Source organism: Macrosteles quadrilineatus, unplaced genomic scaffold, assembly GCF_028750875.1.
Source record: "Macrosteles quadrilineatus isolate MER2022 unplaced genomic scaffold, UCM_ALF_1.0 Scaffold_2__2_contigs__length_208266976, whole genome shotgun sequence".
Taxonomy (NCBI): Eukaryota; Metazoa; Arthropoda; class Insecta; order Hemiptera; family Cicadellidae; genus Macrosteles; species Macrosteles quadrilineatus.
This window is the reverse complement of record NW_026542595.1, coordinates 43,733,119-43,748,781: the sequence shown is the minus strand read 5'-3', so window position 1 is coordinate 43,748,781 and position 15,663 is coordinate 43,733,119. Positions and strand designations below refer to the sequence as shown.

Sequence of the window (15,663 nt, the reverse complement as noted above, 5' to 3'; positions counted from 1 at the left end):
AGACAATTAATAGTAAGATATCTTATGCGTATGAGGAGAGTAGAAATAGAGAGGCCTGGTCTAACAGACAACCATCCAGATACACATTCACTTGGTTATATGTATAATATTTGCCAGTTCTGCTATACATCGATGGTTCTGCTCAGCAACTCACTTTAGAAGTGAAAAAATGTACGAAGCACATAGTGTTGTCACGGTGTTAAAGTAAACTTGCCTAATGTCAGATCAAATGAATGCATGCAAGAAATGTTTACTTCTGACAATGACAAAACAAGATATTTCAAAACATTTAGTATCTATATATATAATACGTGAAGCCGTTTTTTGTTAACGCAACTCCTCCCTTATTTGTAAACCAATTTCAACGTTTAAGGTGTCAAAAGATTCGTCTCAATATGTAGTTTTGCAATAAGGTTTTAGAAGTTTAAAATTCCTACTCTGAAGAGCGTGAGACCCTCTCAAAGGTCGGGTTTTCCCCATAAGAAATACATTGGAGAAATTTAAAAACCAAAAACAGCTGTTTATAAAAAGAAACTCATTAGCTTTTTGGGAGTAAATATTAATGTTTGTAATATTCAGTAGGTTAAGACCAAGTTAAACCGGTAATCAGTTTTGTAGGAAGAACAGAAAATGCCTCAAGTTCAAAGAAGAAATATTGAAAACGTGAGTAGGAGACAATTAATAGTAAGATATCTTATGCGTATGAGGAGAGTAGAAATAGAGAGGCCTGGTCTAACAGACAACCATCCAGATACACATTCACTTGGTTATATGTATAATATTTGCCAGTTCTGCTATACATCGATGGTTCTGCTCAGCATCTCACTTTAGAAGTGAAAAAATGTACGAAGCACATAGTGTTGTCACGGTGGTAAAGTAAACTTGCCTAATGTCAGATCAAATGAATGCATGCAAGAAATGTTTACTTCTGACAATGACAAAACAAGATATTTCAAAACATTTAGTATAAACTATATTTAATGCCTTGACTATGATTAGTTCAAGTAGTAAGATTTTACCAAATCTTGGCGGACCTTATATCTTTATTGTAAACTTTTGTATTACTCGCTCTACTTCAATTGAGAAAAAACACAAATGGATTGTTTACTTCTAGGTTATGTTTCCAGTACCTAGGGAAAACTTATACAAGGTCTATTGACTGAATTTACCAACACAATCCAGACATTTCAAGTCAAAAATAAGAAGTTTCAACAACTCATTTGCTATTGAAAGTTTTAGTGGCAATATTAGACCAAACATAAGGGAAGGAATTAGTGTTTAAGTATTCAACGATCAAGTTGTTACGGTCAAGTTTATTTTTATGTTTTAGGAAAGGCAAATAATATACGCTGTTCAAAAAGAGAATACGAAAATTGCTATCCAAATCGTATAGCTACAAGAGTTGTCCAACCTATTTCAACAAATGAATCCATACTTTCAAAACGTTGGGACAGGTATTTAGAGAAACTCCACTGAAAAACGTGAGACTGACAGACAACACGTTAAAATATGTTAACCAACTTTCAATGGTGTTGCTGCTTTAGCTAATTCAAAGCAGATTATGACAGTTAAGTTGGCGAAAAATGGACCACATGAAATGGTTGATATCACCTAACTTTTAAGGGTTCTCCACGAAGAAAATTTGCTTGATTGGGGGGATGTCTCAAAGAAATAAAATGACCCAACTTAAATTACTAAACACAGGTTATCAGTAGGCCTAAGGCAACAGTTTTCTTCAATTCCCAATTCTGGAAAAAACTAAGTTGCAACATGTTAACTCGAATTAAAGCAGATCGTTTAGCATTCATTAGAAGTTATCAATTAAAACTGAGAGCAGAAATAATGTAGGTGCAGGCCCACTTTTATAAACGGGCAGACTGGGCATATGCCCAGGGGCGCCGGTGGTTGGGAGGCGCCCGAGGGGCGCCCTGAACCACCACCCGCACTAGGAAAAATAGGGTTTTATCAGCCGGGATTTCAAAAATAAATTGGGTGATTTCAACTTGTAGTTAAGAGATTTTCCCTTATTGCAAAAGTAAATAAATACAACAAAATTGAAAATACTCAACCTTCAGATTGTGTAGTCAGGGAAAGGCAGGCAGCAGTGTGAACCGGGCGCACTCACTATACTATCAGAGGCAGGGAGGCCTGCATGGTGGAAGGAAAATACATAGGTGTGCTATTCCCATCATATGCTGATGTCACTCAGATTGCAAACACCATTTTACCATTGAGAAAAATTATAAAAACAATAACAATCAAATTAAAACAAATATATACTTATATGGCAATACATCAGCTGATTTTTTAGGTGACGTCTGCAAATTACGGGAATAGCATGTAGGCCAGCTGTAGTCTACAGGCCTACGGTTCACGTGCCCCTCCTCTCCATCCCAGTCCCGACCCCATCCCCACAAGTCACAATCACAACTAGGTACCAACTACCGCGCGGCGCCAGTCCAGTAGTACAGTACTCCACCCTCAGTAGTCAGTAGGTTGTGTTCGTGTTGTGCCTGCTGAACAGTCTTCAAATCAGTCACAACACAACCTAAAGTCAGTGTTGACACTCACACTACAGTTAGTGAACCAGTAATAAATAAATAGAGAAGGTGTTGATACAAGTAAGTAGGCCTATAAACAGTGAAAAATGCATACAAAACCTAGTGGAGCCGAGAGCCGCAAGCGGTTGGCTCAAAGAAAACAAACTCAAGAAGCAGTTTTAAAGAACGTGAGTGAAGAACGTTTTAATGACTGGTTTATTAACCAGTATTTCCATTGATACGGAATTGAAAACTCCCTCCCGAAACAAAACTGGTAAAAAAACACGCTAATGTATAAATATATATATGCATAGGCCTATAGTAGAACCATGGAAAAAATATACTCCTTAGTAGAATCTTGTTCAATACGTGTGTAATGCAATGAACTGTACTGTACTGAACAGTAATCCAATCACTGTGTAGTGCATTAAGATTGGTGCAGGGCAAGAGGCATTCGCATAGCAACTTGTCAAGTTCATTGCACTCACCCCAACCCCCAATACACCTGCTGTGAATTTCGGCGAACTGATGAGTCAACTCCCCCCTTCCCTCCTCCCCTCCCTGCACTGCTGTGGTCAAAACCTTTATAGTTATTATATATATATATGGGTCCGCGGAATTGGCTAACTCTGGAACTCGCTAACCCCATGTTAAATGCCCTATCTTCAAATTTGGTCGATGAGAGGAACTTGCTAACTTGTTCGGTTTCGGAATTGGCTAACTCCGGAACCCGCTAACCCGCTCTAGAGCCGGGTTAGCGAATTCCGTCCTCGTACGGAAGTCGCTAACTCGGTCCCTCGGCGGAACTCGCTAACTCCCAATCAGAAGCCTCGCGGGCCGTCCAATGGGAGCCAAGCACGAATATTTTTGGCCAGTGTTGCCGAAAGTGTAGTACCTATATAGTATCGGCACCATAATGTCGTATCCTACGATTAATTAGGAGTAAGAGCAACGTAGTCGATAAAATAAATATATTTAGAAGTATGTTTAACCACAGAAAAGTTCTTATGATTATTAGGGTGGAAAATGCATTATAGTCTTACCATAGACTAACCAACACAAGTAAACTTTACATCCCATTGTAAACTTTGAAGCTCGTTTTTCGTGTCTAGTTCATGTCCGGTGACACTGTTCGCTAGTGTCGACAAAATTGTGTTTCTATTATTTTATAGTTAACTTCATAATTTGTTCCTTACTGTTTGGTTATATAACTAGGGGACGTGTTATTAGTTGTGATTAGAACGTTTTATTTGGTTAAACGAGGTTTTAAATTACTGAAAACAAGAAACAATTGTAAACAAAACACGACCTCTAAAGACAGTGCACCAGACAGAACTAACAATACAACTGTCTTCAGATCATCCATAAGGATGAGAAATGTACTAATATAAGGGAGTATGTTTTATATGTGGGTTTCTTACTTAAATAGTAGCTTATTGGTATGAAAAAGATAAAAATGCACATTTAATTTGGATCTATTACATGTTATGAAATATCTATTTTCGTAGTCCGCCATTTGTTTCTTTTATTCGAATAAATACCATTTTGTGAACTTCTGCAAATAAAATTTTTGAGTTTGTATTTTATATACTGGGCTTGTAGTAACCTTAAATCATAAATCATAATAAAATTTACACGTTAAACGTCATTACAGAACTACATTGTAGTGGTTATGTATTTTTAAATAGAGCTATTGAATTTAAATAAATATTTATCAATACATTATAAAGTGGTAGGCCTAATGTATTCATGGATTGCATTAAAAGTTAGTCTATGCATAAATACAACTTGTAAATTTATTTTATTGTAGGCTATTAGTGTAGAACCCGGGTCATCCTCTTAATTTTGTTGAATTAATATTAATTTTACGTCTTTCAGTAGGCTTACTTTTTAAAAGTCTGGAGTTTTTTTCCAGGCTGGTTCTATCTTATCCAAAAACAAAGCTATTGTCTATTGCGTAGCTCAGTACTGGGGAACGGTGAACCGAGCAATGGCTTGGTATAGTTTATATCGTTTGTGAAAGCAATATAAAGGAAACCCAAACACTCAAATCAGGAAAATCCGTCAATTAGTTTATTAAAAATCGTGAATTAAAATAACCCTGTCACGTTTTATTATATGAATATTATATCTTCTCCTATTTTTTACTAGTGGTGCTTAGGTGTACAATCTAAAAACCGTTTTAAAACATGTAACATTATTGCTAAAAAATTCAACACATTTTAGAATTAGGCAACTATTTACTAGTAGGCCTACAATGCTTTGGTTCAAATTATTAGGCCTAGATAAAAACTTAGTCTATGTCATCATATTTGTACACGTAAGTTGGACGGTTCAACGACGAACATTTAATTTAAAATCTATGAATTAATTATGAAAGTTACGATGGTTGATGACTGTATTAATTAATGGTTTTGGTTTATTACGACATTACAATTAAATCTGTTTTCCGTGTTTAAGAACTTGCGTGTATTTTAGCTTAATTTCGTAGAGATTTGATTATTTATTACCAATTAAACTAAATTTTGAATATTTTTCATATTCTATTATTTTCTTTTATACTGATGGCATTTATATTTAAGATCGAAATCATAAACATTTAACTGGCCATTGTACAGTTTAATAAAAAACACTTTTTCGTGATTTTTTAATTGTCTTTTAATTACTTTGGGCTAGTTATCTGTTAAAAGTGGAATTGATAACAAAAAACAATAACATTTACTGTATCTTTATAGACACTGACATTTTGAAATACGGCAGTGTACGATTATTTTGTCGCACAAGGTTGGCAACGCTCCGAGCAGTGGGCGCGGCCGGGTTAGCGACTTCCAGAGTTAGCGAATTCCGCCGCGAGACAAAATCGAGTTAGCGGGTTCCGGAGTTAGCCAATTCCTGACTGAGACGGTTAACCAGTTCCAGAGTTAGCCAGTTCCGCCACACGACCGAGTTAGCGAGTTCCTGAGTTAGCCAATTCCTACGTCTCATATATATATTATATACATATTATATATATATTATATACATATTATATATATATTATATACATATTATATATATATTATATACATATTATATAATATATATTATATACATATTATATATATATATTATACTGTATATATATATATAACGGGGGCGCTGCTTTTGGGTTTGCCCAGGGCGCCACTGACCCTTAACGCGGCCCTGTGTAGGTGAACCTTGACGACGCAAACAGAGATATTTAAAATTAGTTTCTAACAAGTGTTTAAACAACTCTAAGATGTGGCTACAATTACTCGAATTTAAGCATAAAGTTTTCATCGGCGTTATGTTTCATACTCTGCGGCTCATTGAGCCGCACGGGTTCTCTAGTTATATATAATCAGGGTGTCCGGCAACCGGGAAAAGCGGGAATTATACTGAAATTCTGTAATAATGGTAGTAATGTGAGAGAATTTTTTGGGGATAGATTTTTTATTTTAAATATTCAACAATTATTGAGAGCTAAACAGAACACATGTAAAACCTTTCGCCATCCGGAAAAATTTATTAGCGTAAAATTCTAAATCAGCATGTTACGAAGACGACAGGCTACAAACGCCTTTTTCTCGAATCCGTCCAGCCCAGGACCAGGATTCTAGCTACTACGTCAGAGCTCGGTTTCTGAACGACGGCTTGACGCGTGAATACAACAACTAAATTCTATGTATAATGGCATGGGACTGGCATCTTTGGTCTAATTTCTCGGCTACCTGCTACACTCGTCTAGATTGGCAACTCAGACAAGCAATTTTGTTTTTCCGTTCTTATGTGTAATGTTGTCATAATAAAACCTGGCAAGCCTGGTATATGCTGCTCATGAGGTTAACCTCTACGCGCTACGGCACTAATATCCACTTCTGCAACTCAACATTTCTCACTCGTGGCCACCCTTCCCCAACAGCTACCTAACTGCTACCCCAGCTAGAGGCCTTACTTCTTCTGCCACATAGATGGGCTTTGCTAAGTGGTGATGTGCGCATGTTTTTAATCGGTTTTGCGGCTTGCATGAGTGTGTTGCTAAATTTACCCTTAAAAAATGCCTTGGGAAAAAATTGAAGTTACTTGGGAAATATGCGGGAATTCATCTGAGCCGATTTGCTGTACATCCTGATAACAGTCTGTTGTATTAACCTGTTATTTTATTTCATAATACCCTATCCGATCTTGTTGCAGGTTAACGCCCAAGATTGGCTTTCCTTGGTCAGAGATTCGAAACATCTCCTTTAATGATAGAAAGTTTATCATCAAGCCAATTGACAAGAAGGCGCCAGATTTTGTGTTTTTTGCTCCTCGAGTGCGTATCAACAAGCGCATCCTAGCTCTGTGTATGGGCAACCATGAGCTGTACATGCGACGGCGCAAACCTGACACCATCGATGTGCAGCAGATGAAGGCCCAGGCCAGGGAGGAGAAACAGGCCAAGCAGTTGCAGAGGTAAACACTTGTCACTACTACTTCACTACAAGAGCCATCTCTAAATTTCTAGTTTAAATACTATTCCTATGTTTTGCATATTGAGATATTCTTTTTCTCCTTTAACAGTAAAATGAAAAATAGATGTGTATTAATGATCTATTCCATCACATTTTTTGCTTGGTAACGCAGCCACCAAGAGCTTAAAACTCATTCATCTTAAAGACAAACTTAAAAACAACTACTAACAATGTATATAATTATATTTTTAAATGACACGCTTGTAGGTGAGGTTATAGTTAATGGATGAACTTAGTGGGCTCCATTCACATTAGTTGTGTGTTTATCCAGAACCTATCAGGTGCACATAATATGATTTAACACAAACACACAATTGTCTGATACTTCCGTGTGTAATTGGACTAGTCCTGAATAATCAAGTGGAGCGTACAAATATTTTATAGGTCTAATGTTAATCATTTCAGAACAATTGTAAAAATTAAATAAAACCTAACTGTTTTGTGATATTGTTTTTTTGTTTTTTTTAGGGAAAAGCTTCAATTAGAAATAGCAGCAAGAGAAAAGGCAGAAAAGAAGCAGCAAGAGTACGAGGAGAAAATTAAATCAATGCAGGATGATTTGGAGAAAAGGCAAATGGACTTAGAAGCAGCCAAGGTATAAAAAACTGATAAGGGTTTATCAGGGTATCTAGTAGTCGGGAAAATCGTCGGGAACCAGTATTGAATTTCAAATGGTCTTTAAAAGTCGTGAATTTTATGGACCTTGTTATATCTAATTAAATAATAATGATTTATTTGCGATCGCGCAAGAGCTTCTGATTACGTTTTTGTGACCGCAAAATACGATGATACTCAGGGCCGTATTTCCCTAACGGCGATTGCCGGGGGCCTTGGCCTAGGAGAGGGCCTCACTTGGGGCCTCAAATTTTTTTTTTTTTACCATGACCACGGGAGATGACACGATGATGATGATGTTTACACGGCCGCAGGAGATGTTTGTGATTTTGCTGCTGTCGCGTAAGACAACAATCACGTTTTCGTGAGCGCGGGAGACGATGATGATGTCCACACAGCCGCTGGAGACATTCATGATTTTGCCGCTATCGCGCAAGATGACGATCACATTTTCGAGAACGCGGGAGACGGAGATGACAAAAGTGTTGCACCACTCACCAAACGATATACACGTTCACCACAAAACTGTAAATTTAAACTCAAGCTTTCAGAGCTAGCGAAATGTAACTTGCACTCTAGCACGAATTTACCAAAACGGCAAAGTACGAGTCCAACAAAATCACTTCAAAACGAACGAACGAATAGCCGGGACAAGAATGAAAAGCAGCAAGACCCTCTCCCTCTTCTCTCCTCACCTACGTCACAATTCAAGAGGAAGGTAAAATCACTTACTGATTGGCCAGCCGAACAGAAAAAAGCTGAGACTCTTGACAGCGAAGGCCGGCACAAGACGCTGCAGCGAAATCGCTGAAAAATATGGCTCGTCCTCCCGGAGCCTTTCCCAGACGTAGTCGAACAACCAAACACTGACACTGACATTGTCTGCGGTCTTGGATTTAGAGGTTATGTATGATGTCAGTTTAGAGTTGCGACTAGGCCTCCACAACAGCCAACATCTGGCTGTTTAACTTTCGTGGTAGTGATGTGGTAATAACAAACAGTTCAAGATAACTGTTTGTAATTATGAATGAAGTTATTTTTACCCCCTAAACATTTGGCCTGTTACAATATAGTAGTTATTTAATGTGTTAAGAAGAGTTTGAACCCGAATTGGCTAGTTAGAATTTTTCATTGCTATTTTTTCTATACTTGAAAAACACTTCATTTATCTTAAAAAAATACTTTATGAAATACAGACAGGAGTTTGTGTAGAATAACCAAATCATTTAGAACATTTGGTAAATTCTAAAATTTAGACAAAATCCTTCCGCTGGATTTCAAGATACAGTAGAGCGTCAAAAATCTGAAAAGTAAAATATCCGAACCGCTCCTGAGGGTTTTAAAATTATGAATTAGCGCAGAGACAAGAGTTGTTTTACAATTTCGCAGGCCAAACAGTCGGCGCCCGGCGGGGAAATGAGTAAATGTGCCGAGCTAGTCAGTGTTTTGTTCGTTTCCAATGTATAAATTCTACATATTTTTTTTCAAGAAACGAATTACTGTAATACCTAAGTACAACAAACCATTGTTTTTATTTCATTTACCCTATCCTAGAACTGTATTTTTAATACTATATGCCTAATTATTATGTGTCTATTAGGCATTTCTAGGCTATGTTTGAAAATGCGAACAAATCGGTAATCTGAACTACCTACGACCCCAATTGGTTCGGATTTTCGACGCTCTACTGTATTTATTACAGACAGATAGACAAACAGACATAGCTCGTATAGAGTATAGGACTGTATTAATTATTTTAGTTAATTAGTCTTTATTACAAATGTTCTTTTAGCCTTAAAAAAATTTGTTTGTCATATTGTAGGTAACTAAAATGTCTTTTTTTTTATACCTCCATTGCAGGTCTCAAGTAGACTAGCTTTATTCTTCCTAGAGTGTAAAAATCTCTTTTTCTCATCACCTGTTCATTTTGCTTACTTGTTGAATTAAAAATATTTTCAATTTGTTGTTAACGTTTATAATGTTATCTATGTTCATTACATCCTGAATGCAATGTCACCTCTAGACTTCCCATGTAATGTAAAATTTTGAAGCCAAGAAAATATATGAAGTTGAGGACTCGACTACTGTATCTCAACTCAACAGAGGGTACCAGTGTATTGGGTTAAATATTAATTAAAATCAATGCAGTATCATAGCAAACAGCTGATGATTTATCACTTAACACAGAATATTGTCATTAGTTAGTAGACCATCTCATCAGATCGCACCACTTTTTTTGCTTCAAATCTTTACATTACATGGGAAGTCTATTCTGAGTCAATGCCTCTACTGTATCTCAAGTTGATCAATCAGAGTGTTATATCATTGAACAGTGCAGCAGTAACAGTAATATATTATGCTTCTCATTGCTGCTCTTATATCTAGTACAAACAACTTAAAGAAGTGTCGGCCTTGTAAAGCCTATATGATATAAATTAGAAAGTCTCCTGTGGTTCATGTGTCATCTCTCTTACTGAGTTATATACTCATGTTGCGTAGGAGATGATCCGACGGTTGGAGGAGCAGCTGAGACAACTACAGGCTGCTAAGGAGGAGCTGGAGCAGCGCCAGAACGAATTGCAGGCTATGATGGAGCGGCTGGAGGAAAGCAAGAACATGGAGGCTGCTGAGAGAGCCAAACTGGAGGAGGAGATCAGAGCCAAGCAAGAGGAGGTGTCTCGTATACAGACTGAGGTCACGGAAAAGGACCAGGAGACTAGGAGACTGCAGGTACTTTCTATATTTACAATATTTTGATAATAAGCTTCATAAAGGAGGAAATCAGAGCCAAGCAAGAGGAAGTGTCTCGTTTACAGACTGAGGTCACGGAAAAGGACCAGGAGACTAGGAGACTGCAGGTACTTTCTATATTTACAATATTTTGATAATAAGCTTCATAAAGGAGGAAATCAGAGCCAAGCAAGAGGAGGTGTCTCGTTTACAGACTGAGGTCACGGAAAAGGACCAAGAGACTAGGAGACTGCAGGTACTTTCTATATTTAATATTTTGATAATAAGCTACATAATGGAGGAAATCAGAGCCAAGCAAGAGGAGGTGTCTTGTTTACAGACTGAGGTCACGGTAAAGGACCAGGAGACTAGGAGACTGCAGGTACTTTCTATATTTTCAATATTTTGATAATAAGCTACATAGAGGAGGAAATCAGAGCCAAGCAAGAGGAGGTGTCTCGTTTACAGACTGAGGTCACGGAAAAGGACCAGGAGACTAGGAGACTGCAGGTACTTTCTATATTTTCAATATTTTGATAATAAGCTACATAGAGGAGGAAATCAGAGCCAAGCAAGAGGAGGTGTCTCGTATACAGACTGAGGTCACATCCAAGGACCAGGAGACAAGGAGCTGCAGGTACTTTCTATATTAGCAGTATTTTGATATAATGATTTTACCGCAATCGCAGACTACGACGATGACGTTTCCGTGATCGCGGGAGACGATGATAACGTCTACATGGCCGTGGGTAATGTTAATGTTCTTGCCCCTATTGCGTGCGAAAACGATGACGTTTTGGTGACCGCGAGAGACGACGATGACGTCTACACAGCTGCGAAAATGGTCTTAATTTTTCCCCAACGGCAAAAGACAGTGATGATGTTTATGTAGTTTAGGAAGATATTTCGGATTTTGCAGTGATCCCAGAAGGCTAAGATGATATCTCCACGACCGCGGGTGATGATCACGATTACCTCAAGTTTGGCTTGACTAAAAATGTCAGGCTAGCACACTTCTAAAATATCATTTTCTTTTTGATTTTTGTTTTTAGATCTTAATTTATCATAAATATGGTAGTTTTTTTTTATTGGGTTTAGAAGGGTTTAAACATTGGCTAGTTTGAATGTATCATTGCTGCAAAAAGATTTTTTCTTGAAAACACTTAATTGCCTCAAAAATACTTTATGGACATAAAGTAGGACATAGACATAAGAGGACATAGACAGGAGTCAGTGTAGTATAACCAATCTGGTAAAACTAGCCTATAAAAAAATCGTATCGGTATCGAGAATTGATAAATTTTGGTAGCAACACATCGTTTATATCAAAGTACATAAAATTATTGGATTCTGAGTCATAATTCGTCTATTAACATCCGAGGATACATCATCAATGAATTTGTTCTTTCACTGAAACAAGTTACTACTTGGGAAACACCTCCTCATATTCCTTTCTCGATGAGCATATAATGCTCATAATCTACAAGTAGATACCTGTCATCTTTAGACATGACTTCCTATACCAAACTCTTTTGTTCTTTACGTGATTTATTGCTGTTTATGTTTGGCAACTTTTTTTCTTAAGTTGGAGTAGGCCTAAGCTGTGAATTTAAACTTCAGTTTTATAACTGAACCAAAATTAATGAATTAATAAATCACAATTGGACAGTATTCTTAATGTAGTTTTATATATATATATATATATACAAATATATATATATATATATATCATCCGAATCTGAACCTCTAATTATCCAAACCGAATCCGATGACTAGCTTATTGAAAAGAGCGAACTGCCTTTAGTTGTTGATCTAAAGTTTATACTCTTTAATGGAGGTAGAATATAGGAGACTGAGGATATGTTTTTCTCATAGGTTTAGACCTAATTATAAATAATTGATCAAACTCTGGAGGTCTTCATGATTTTTCAGGGTCCAATATAATTAATAATCTCCTGTCTTTGTGTTTGTTATCAGGAAGAGGTTGAGGCTGCACGTAAGAAGCAGATCGAGGCGGATGCTTTGCTGTTGGCTGCCACGACGACGCCCCAGCACCACCATGTGGAGGAGAATGAGCAAGATGAGAATGACGACGAGCTACCTAATGGGGATGTGAGCAAAGAACTGGACACTGATGACAACATCGTTGACCCTGTTGAGGAGCGACGCACACTGGCAGAACGCAATGAGCGCTTGCACGACCAGCTCAAGGTACTCAAGATAATATTAGTACTATGAAACTAAAGTAGAATTGTCTAGTTTGGTTATAATCCTGGCTTTTCAAGAATATTTTAGAATCTGATTATACATTTAATTTATTATTTCAATAATTTTATAAATATAGCAAAGCAATAATAATCATATAAATTTAACTGTGTGAGTGTTTTTATCAGTTGTCAATACAGTATTTTACATGTTTACACAGGTGCCCATTTTAAGCGACCTCTAATATTATATGATTGTGAGAGTCAGTTGAGAGATGGTGCTTTGTAACTATGGTACTTAGGGTAGTTTGATCAGACTACATTACTTCAAGAAGAACTGGCAATATTGGGTTCACTAAAACTTAAAATAGATACACCACCAATATTTAATATTAAATACCTTCATTAAAGATTGGTGATGTTTTTTATTTAAAATTTTACATCCACGTTCCATATAATGTGTTTTCATTCCTTCTTCCTTAATATTGTGGATTGAGGAAATTCTGAATCCATTTTACTAGCAGTGAAAACATAAAACATATTTGGTTTCTCCCATTTTTTTTATTTTATATATATATATATATATATATAGGCCTAAGTAATTATTTGTGAAATTACATGTTCCACTTTTGTTTTTAGATGCTGAAGCAGGATTTGGCCCAGAGCAGGGATGAAACCAAGGAGACAGCAATGGACAAAATTCACCGGGAAAATGTGCGTCAAGGCAGGGACAAATACAAGACATTAAGAGAGATTCGCAAAGGCAATACTAAGAGACGGGTCGATCAGTTTGAAAACATGTAAATTAGAGACTTAAAAAATAACCTTAGTGATTATGCCTTAGCATCTCGAACTGCTAGGTACATAAATACTGCATCTGCCAGCAGATAACAGCAGTGGCTCAACAGTACAAGGTAGCTGAAACAAATTCTATATATACTATCAAGCCCTTCCAATCGAATTTCTTGACACCTCGTGATTTGTTGAACAAGGAGCTTGTGACTGTGAGAGTTAAGTGTTACTGAACAGTAATTTTATTCGAATTGAGACATTTCATTGTTGGTATTATTTACACACTTCTATTTATTTTGTGGTCTCTATCGAATGCTCTTGCTGTTTGATAACAATAATACATATTAATAAATAAACTCATTTTTCATCTTTCACTTTTAATTTTAAACATCAGTATTTTCCTGAGAAGTTATTGACTCTTCCTAATAGTAGTTATATTCTGTGTTTTCTTGATTATTTTAATATCATTATAGATAAGCATTATTACATTCCATAGTTTGTTGTTTATCTGTTGTTGGTAGTTAGTCCCTGTTTATCGCGCTTCCAGTGTTGTCATAGTTTATTATTTATAGCTCAATATTGAACTACCCATGTTGGCCTAATGGTGCGTTAACATGTCTTCTTTAAGTTTGTTGAACACATATCTTTCAGAATGGTGGCCTTTGCCCCTGTAAAGGGCTTAAATAAGTTAGGATTATTAACATTTGAAAAGTTATTTATTTCATTTTTTGAAGCAATTTATTTTCCTACAAGTGATTGCTGTGTGTTAAAAATTTAACAAATAAATTTTCTTATACAACTGAAACACAAATCTTTACTTTGCTATTTTACTTAATGAAGTTCCTTAAGTATCCTTTGGACTGTGTTGATTACAAATGGTAACTTAATTGGAAATGCAATAGTATCTCTAATGATAACATATATTTTCTAAGAAATTTTGAAATGTGAAATGTACATGTATTTTAGTACCTTTATACACAATCATTTTGGTATACATTTCATTAAAGTTTCATATACTCATCAGGTTTCACCATGGTCATTTAACTGTGGTAAAAAATCATATTCAAACTATACAGGATTAATTGTTAATGTATGTTATGTACTTATTTTACCTTTGTATAAAGCATAGCAATTTCGTATTTTGCTAAAGTCTATCTTAAAACTTATAAATTCTTATTATATTCATTTTATAGGTATTATAAGTTTATTTGTAGATAAATTTTGTTTCTTTATTAAGTAATTTTCTTTATCAATAGAGTTTTATGTTAACATTTTAAGTTATGTATAGTATTAAAAATAAATTAACAGGGGAGTTATTTTTATCATTATTAATCAATCATTCCTCACACTTAATCCTCTTTAAATAACAAAAGCAAACACCCATAAACAAATTCAAATAAAACACAGATTATAAATGTGTTAAACACTAATAGGAGCATACCTATAAAAAGTATTAAACAATAGGTACTGAGCTGACCCCTCGCACCGTCCCCAGACGAACAACTATTGGAAGCGTGTCCCCCATAGTGACAGTGCGAGTGGTCGCCCCACATCCCTAACTAAAAACTGAAGAAAGGCCGTGGGTGAATTACAAGACAAGACAAAAAGTGAACAAAGCCTTTAATTTTACCAGAAAAAACAACGAATAACAATCAACAATGCAACCATCCAAAGAATTACCATAAAAAAATTTCTCTCTTTCTAAAAATTAACCCTTCTGGATTTACATAGTGGTAACTGTGACTAAAAGAAAAATTAGGGCTAACAAAATAAATAGGATGGTAACTGGTAAATTTGTTTTAAACTTTCAAAAGATTAACGAATAAATAAATAATAAATGACTAGAAATAAATACTGTAATGATGATAAATTATTTTGGGGCCCCATCAAAGTCTTTTAAAAAATTACCATAAACTTCAAAACAACTTGCGGTTCACTTGGCGACACAATACAGTAGTCCTTGTTGGTGGTAGGCGGTAGTGGTAGATGGCGGAGGGTGGCCTACTGGTCCCAGGAGCAGGGTGACAGGCAGCCCGAAGAGGGAGAAGGTGTAAGGTCTCCCCGGAAGCAGCATAATAAGGCCTCCCATCAGGGACCTCATCTGACGTCCTGGCACAAGCTAATTACATGTTACTGACGATTATGTTTGCTCGAAACACAGTAGAAAAAACTAAAGGATGGTAAAAGATAAAATTTGACATAACCTCAAACACAAATCTTGACAGTAACCTAAAACAGCCGCACGTCTTCTGGTTCACATCTGTCAAG

General features: G+C 36.3%; 1 protein-coding gene across 3 annotated transcripts in view; it reads left to right on the top strand.

Annotated features, from left to right (window-relative positions):
* LOC128985444 (moesin/ezrin/radixin homolog 1) overlaps positions 1-14,705 on the top strand; it is a 64,242-nt gene extending 49,537 nt beyond the window's left edge. For all 3 annotated transcript variants that reach the window (XM_054404928.1, XM_054404927.1, XM_054404929.1), the window contains 5 exons: positions 6,735-6,995; positions 7,523-7,649; positions 10,169-10,399; positions 12,377-12,610; positions 13,243-14,705. In XM_054404928.1, the coding sequence (XP_054260903.1) occupies positions 6,735-6,995; positions 7,523-7,649; positions 10,169-10,399; positions 12,377-12,610; positions 13,243-13,407 (1,018 nt within the window). In that variant the 3' untranslated portion in view covers positions 13,408-14,705. The remainder of the gene's footprint in view (positions 1-6,734; positions 6,996-7,522; positions 7,650-10,168; positions 10,400-12,376; positions 12,611-13,242) is intronic.
* The last annotated feature ends 958 nt before the right edge of the window (positions 14,706-15,663 follow it).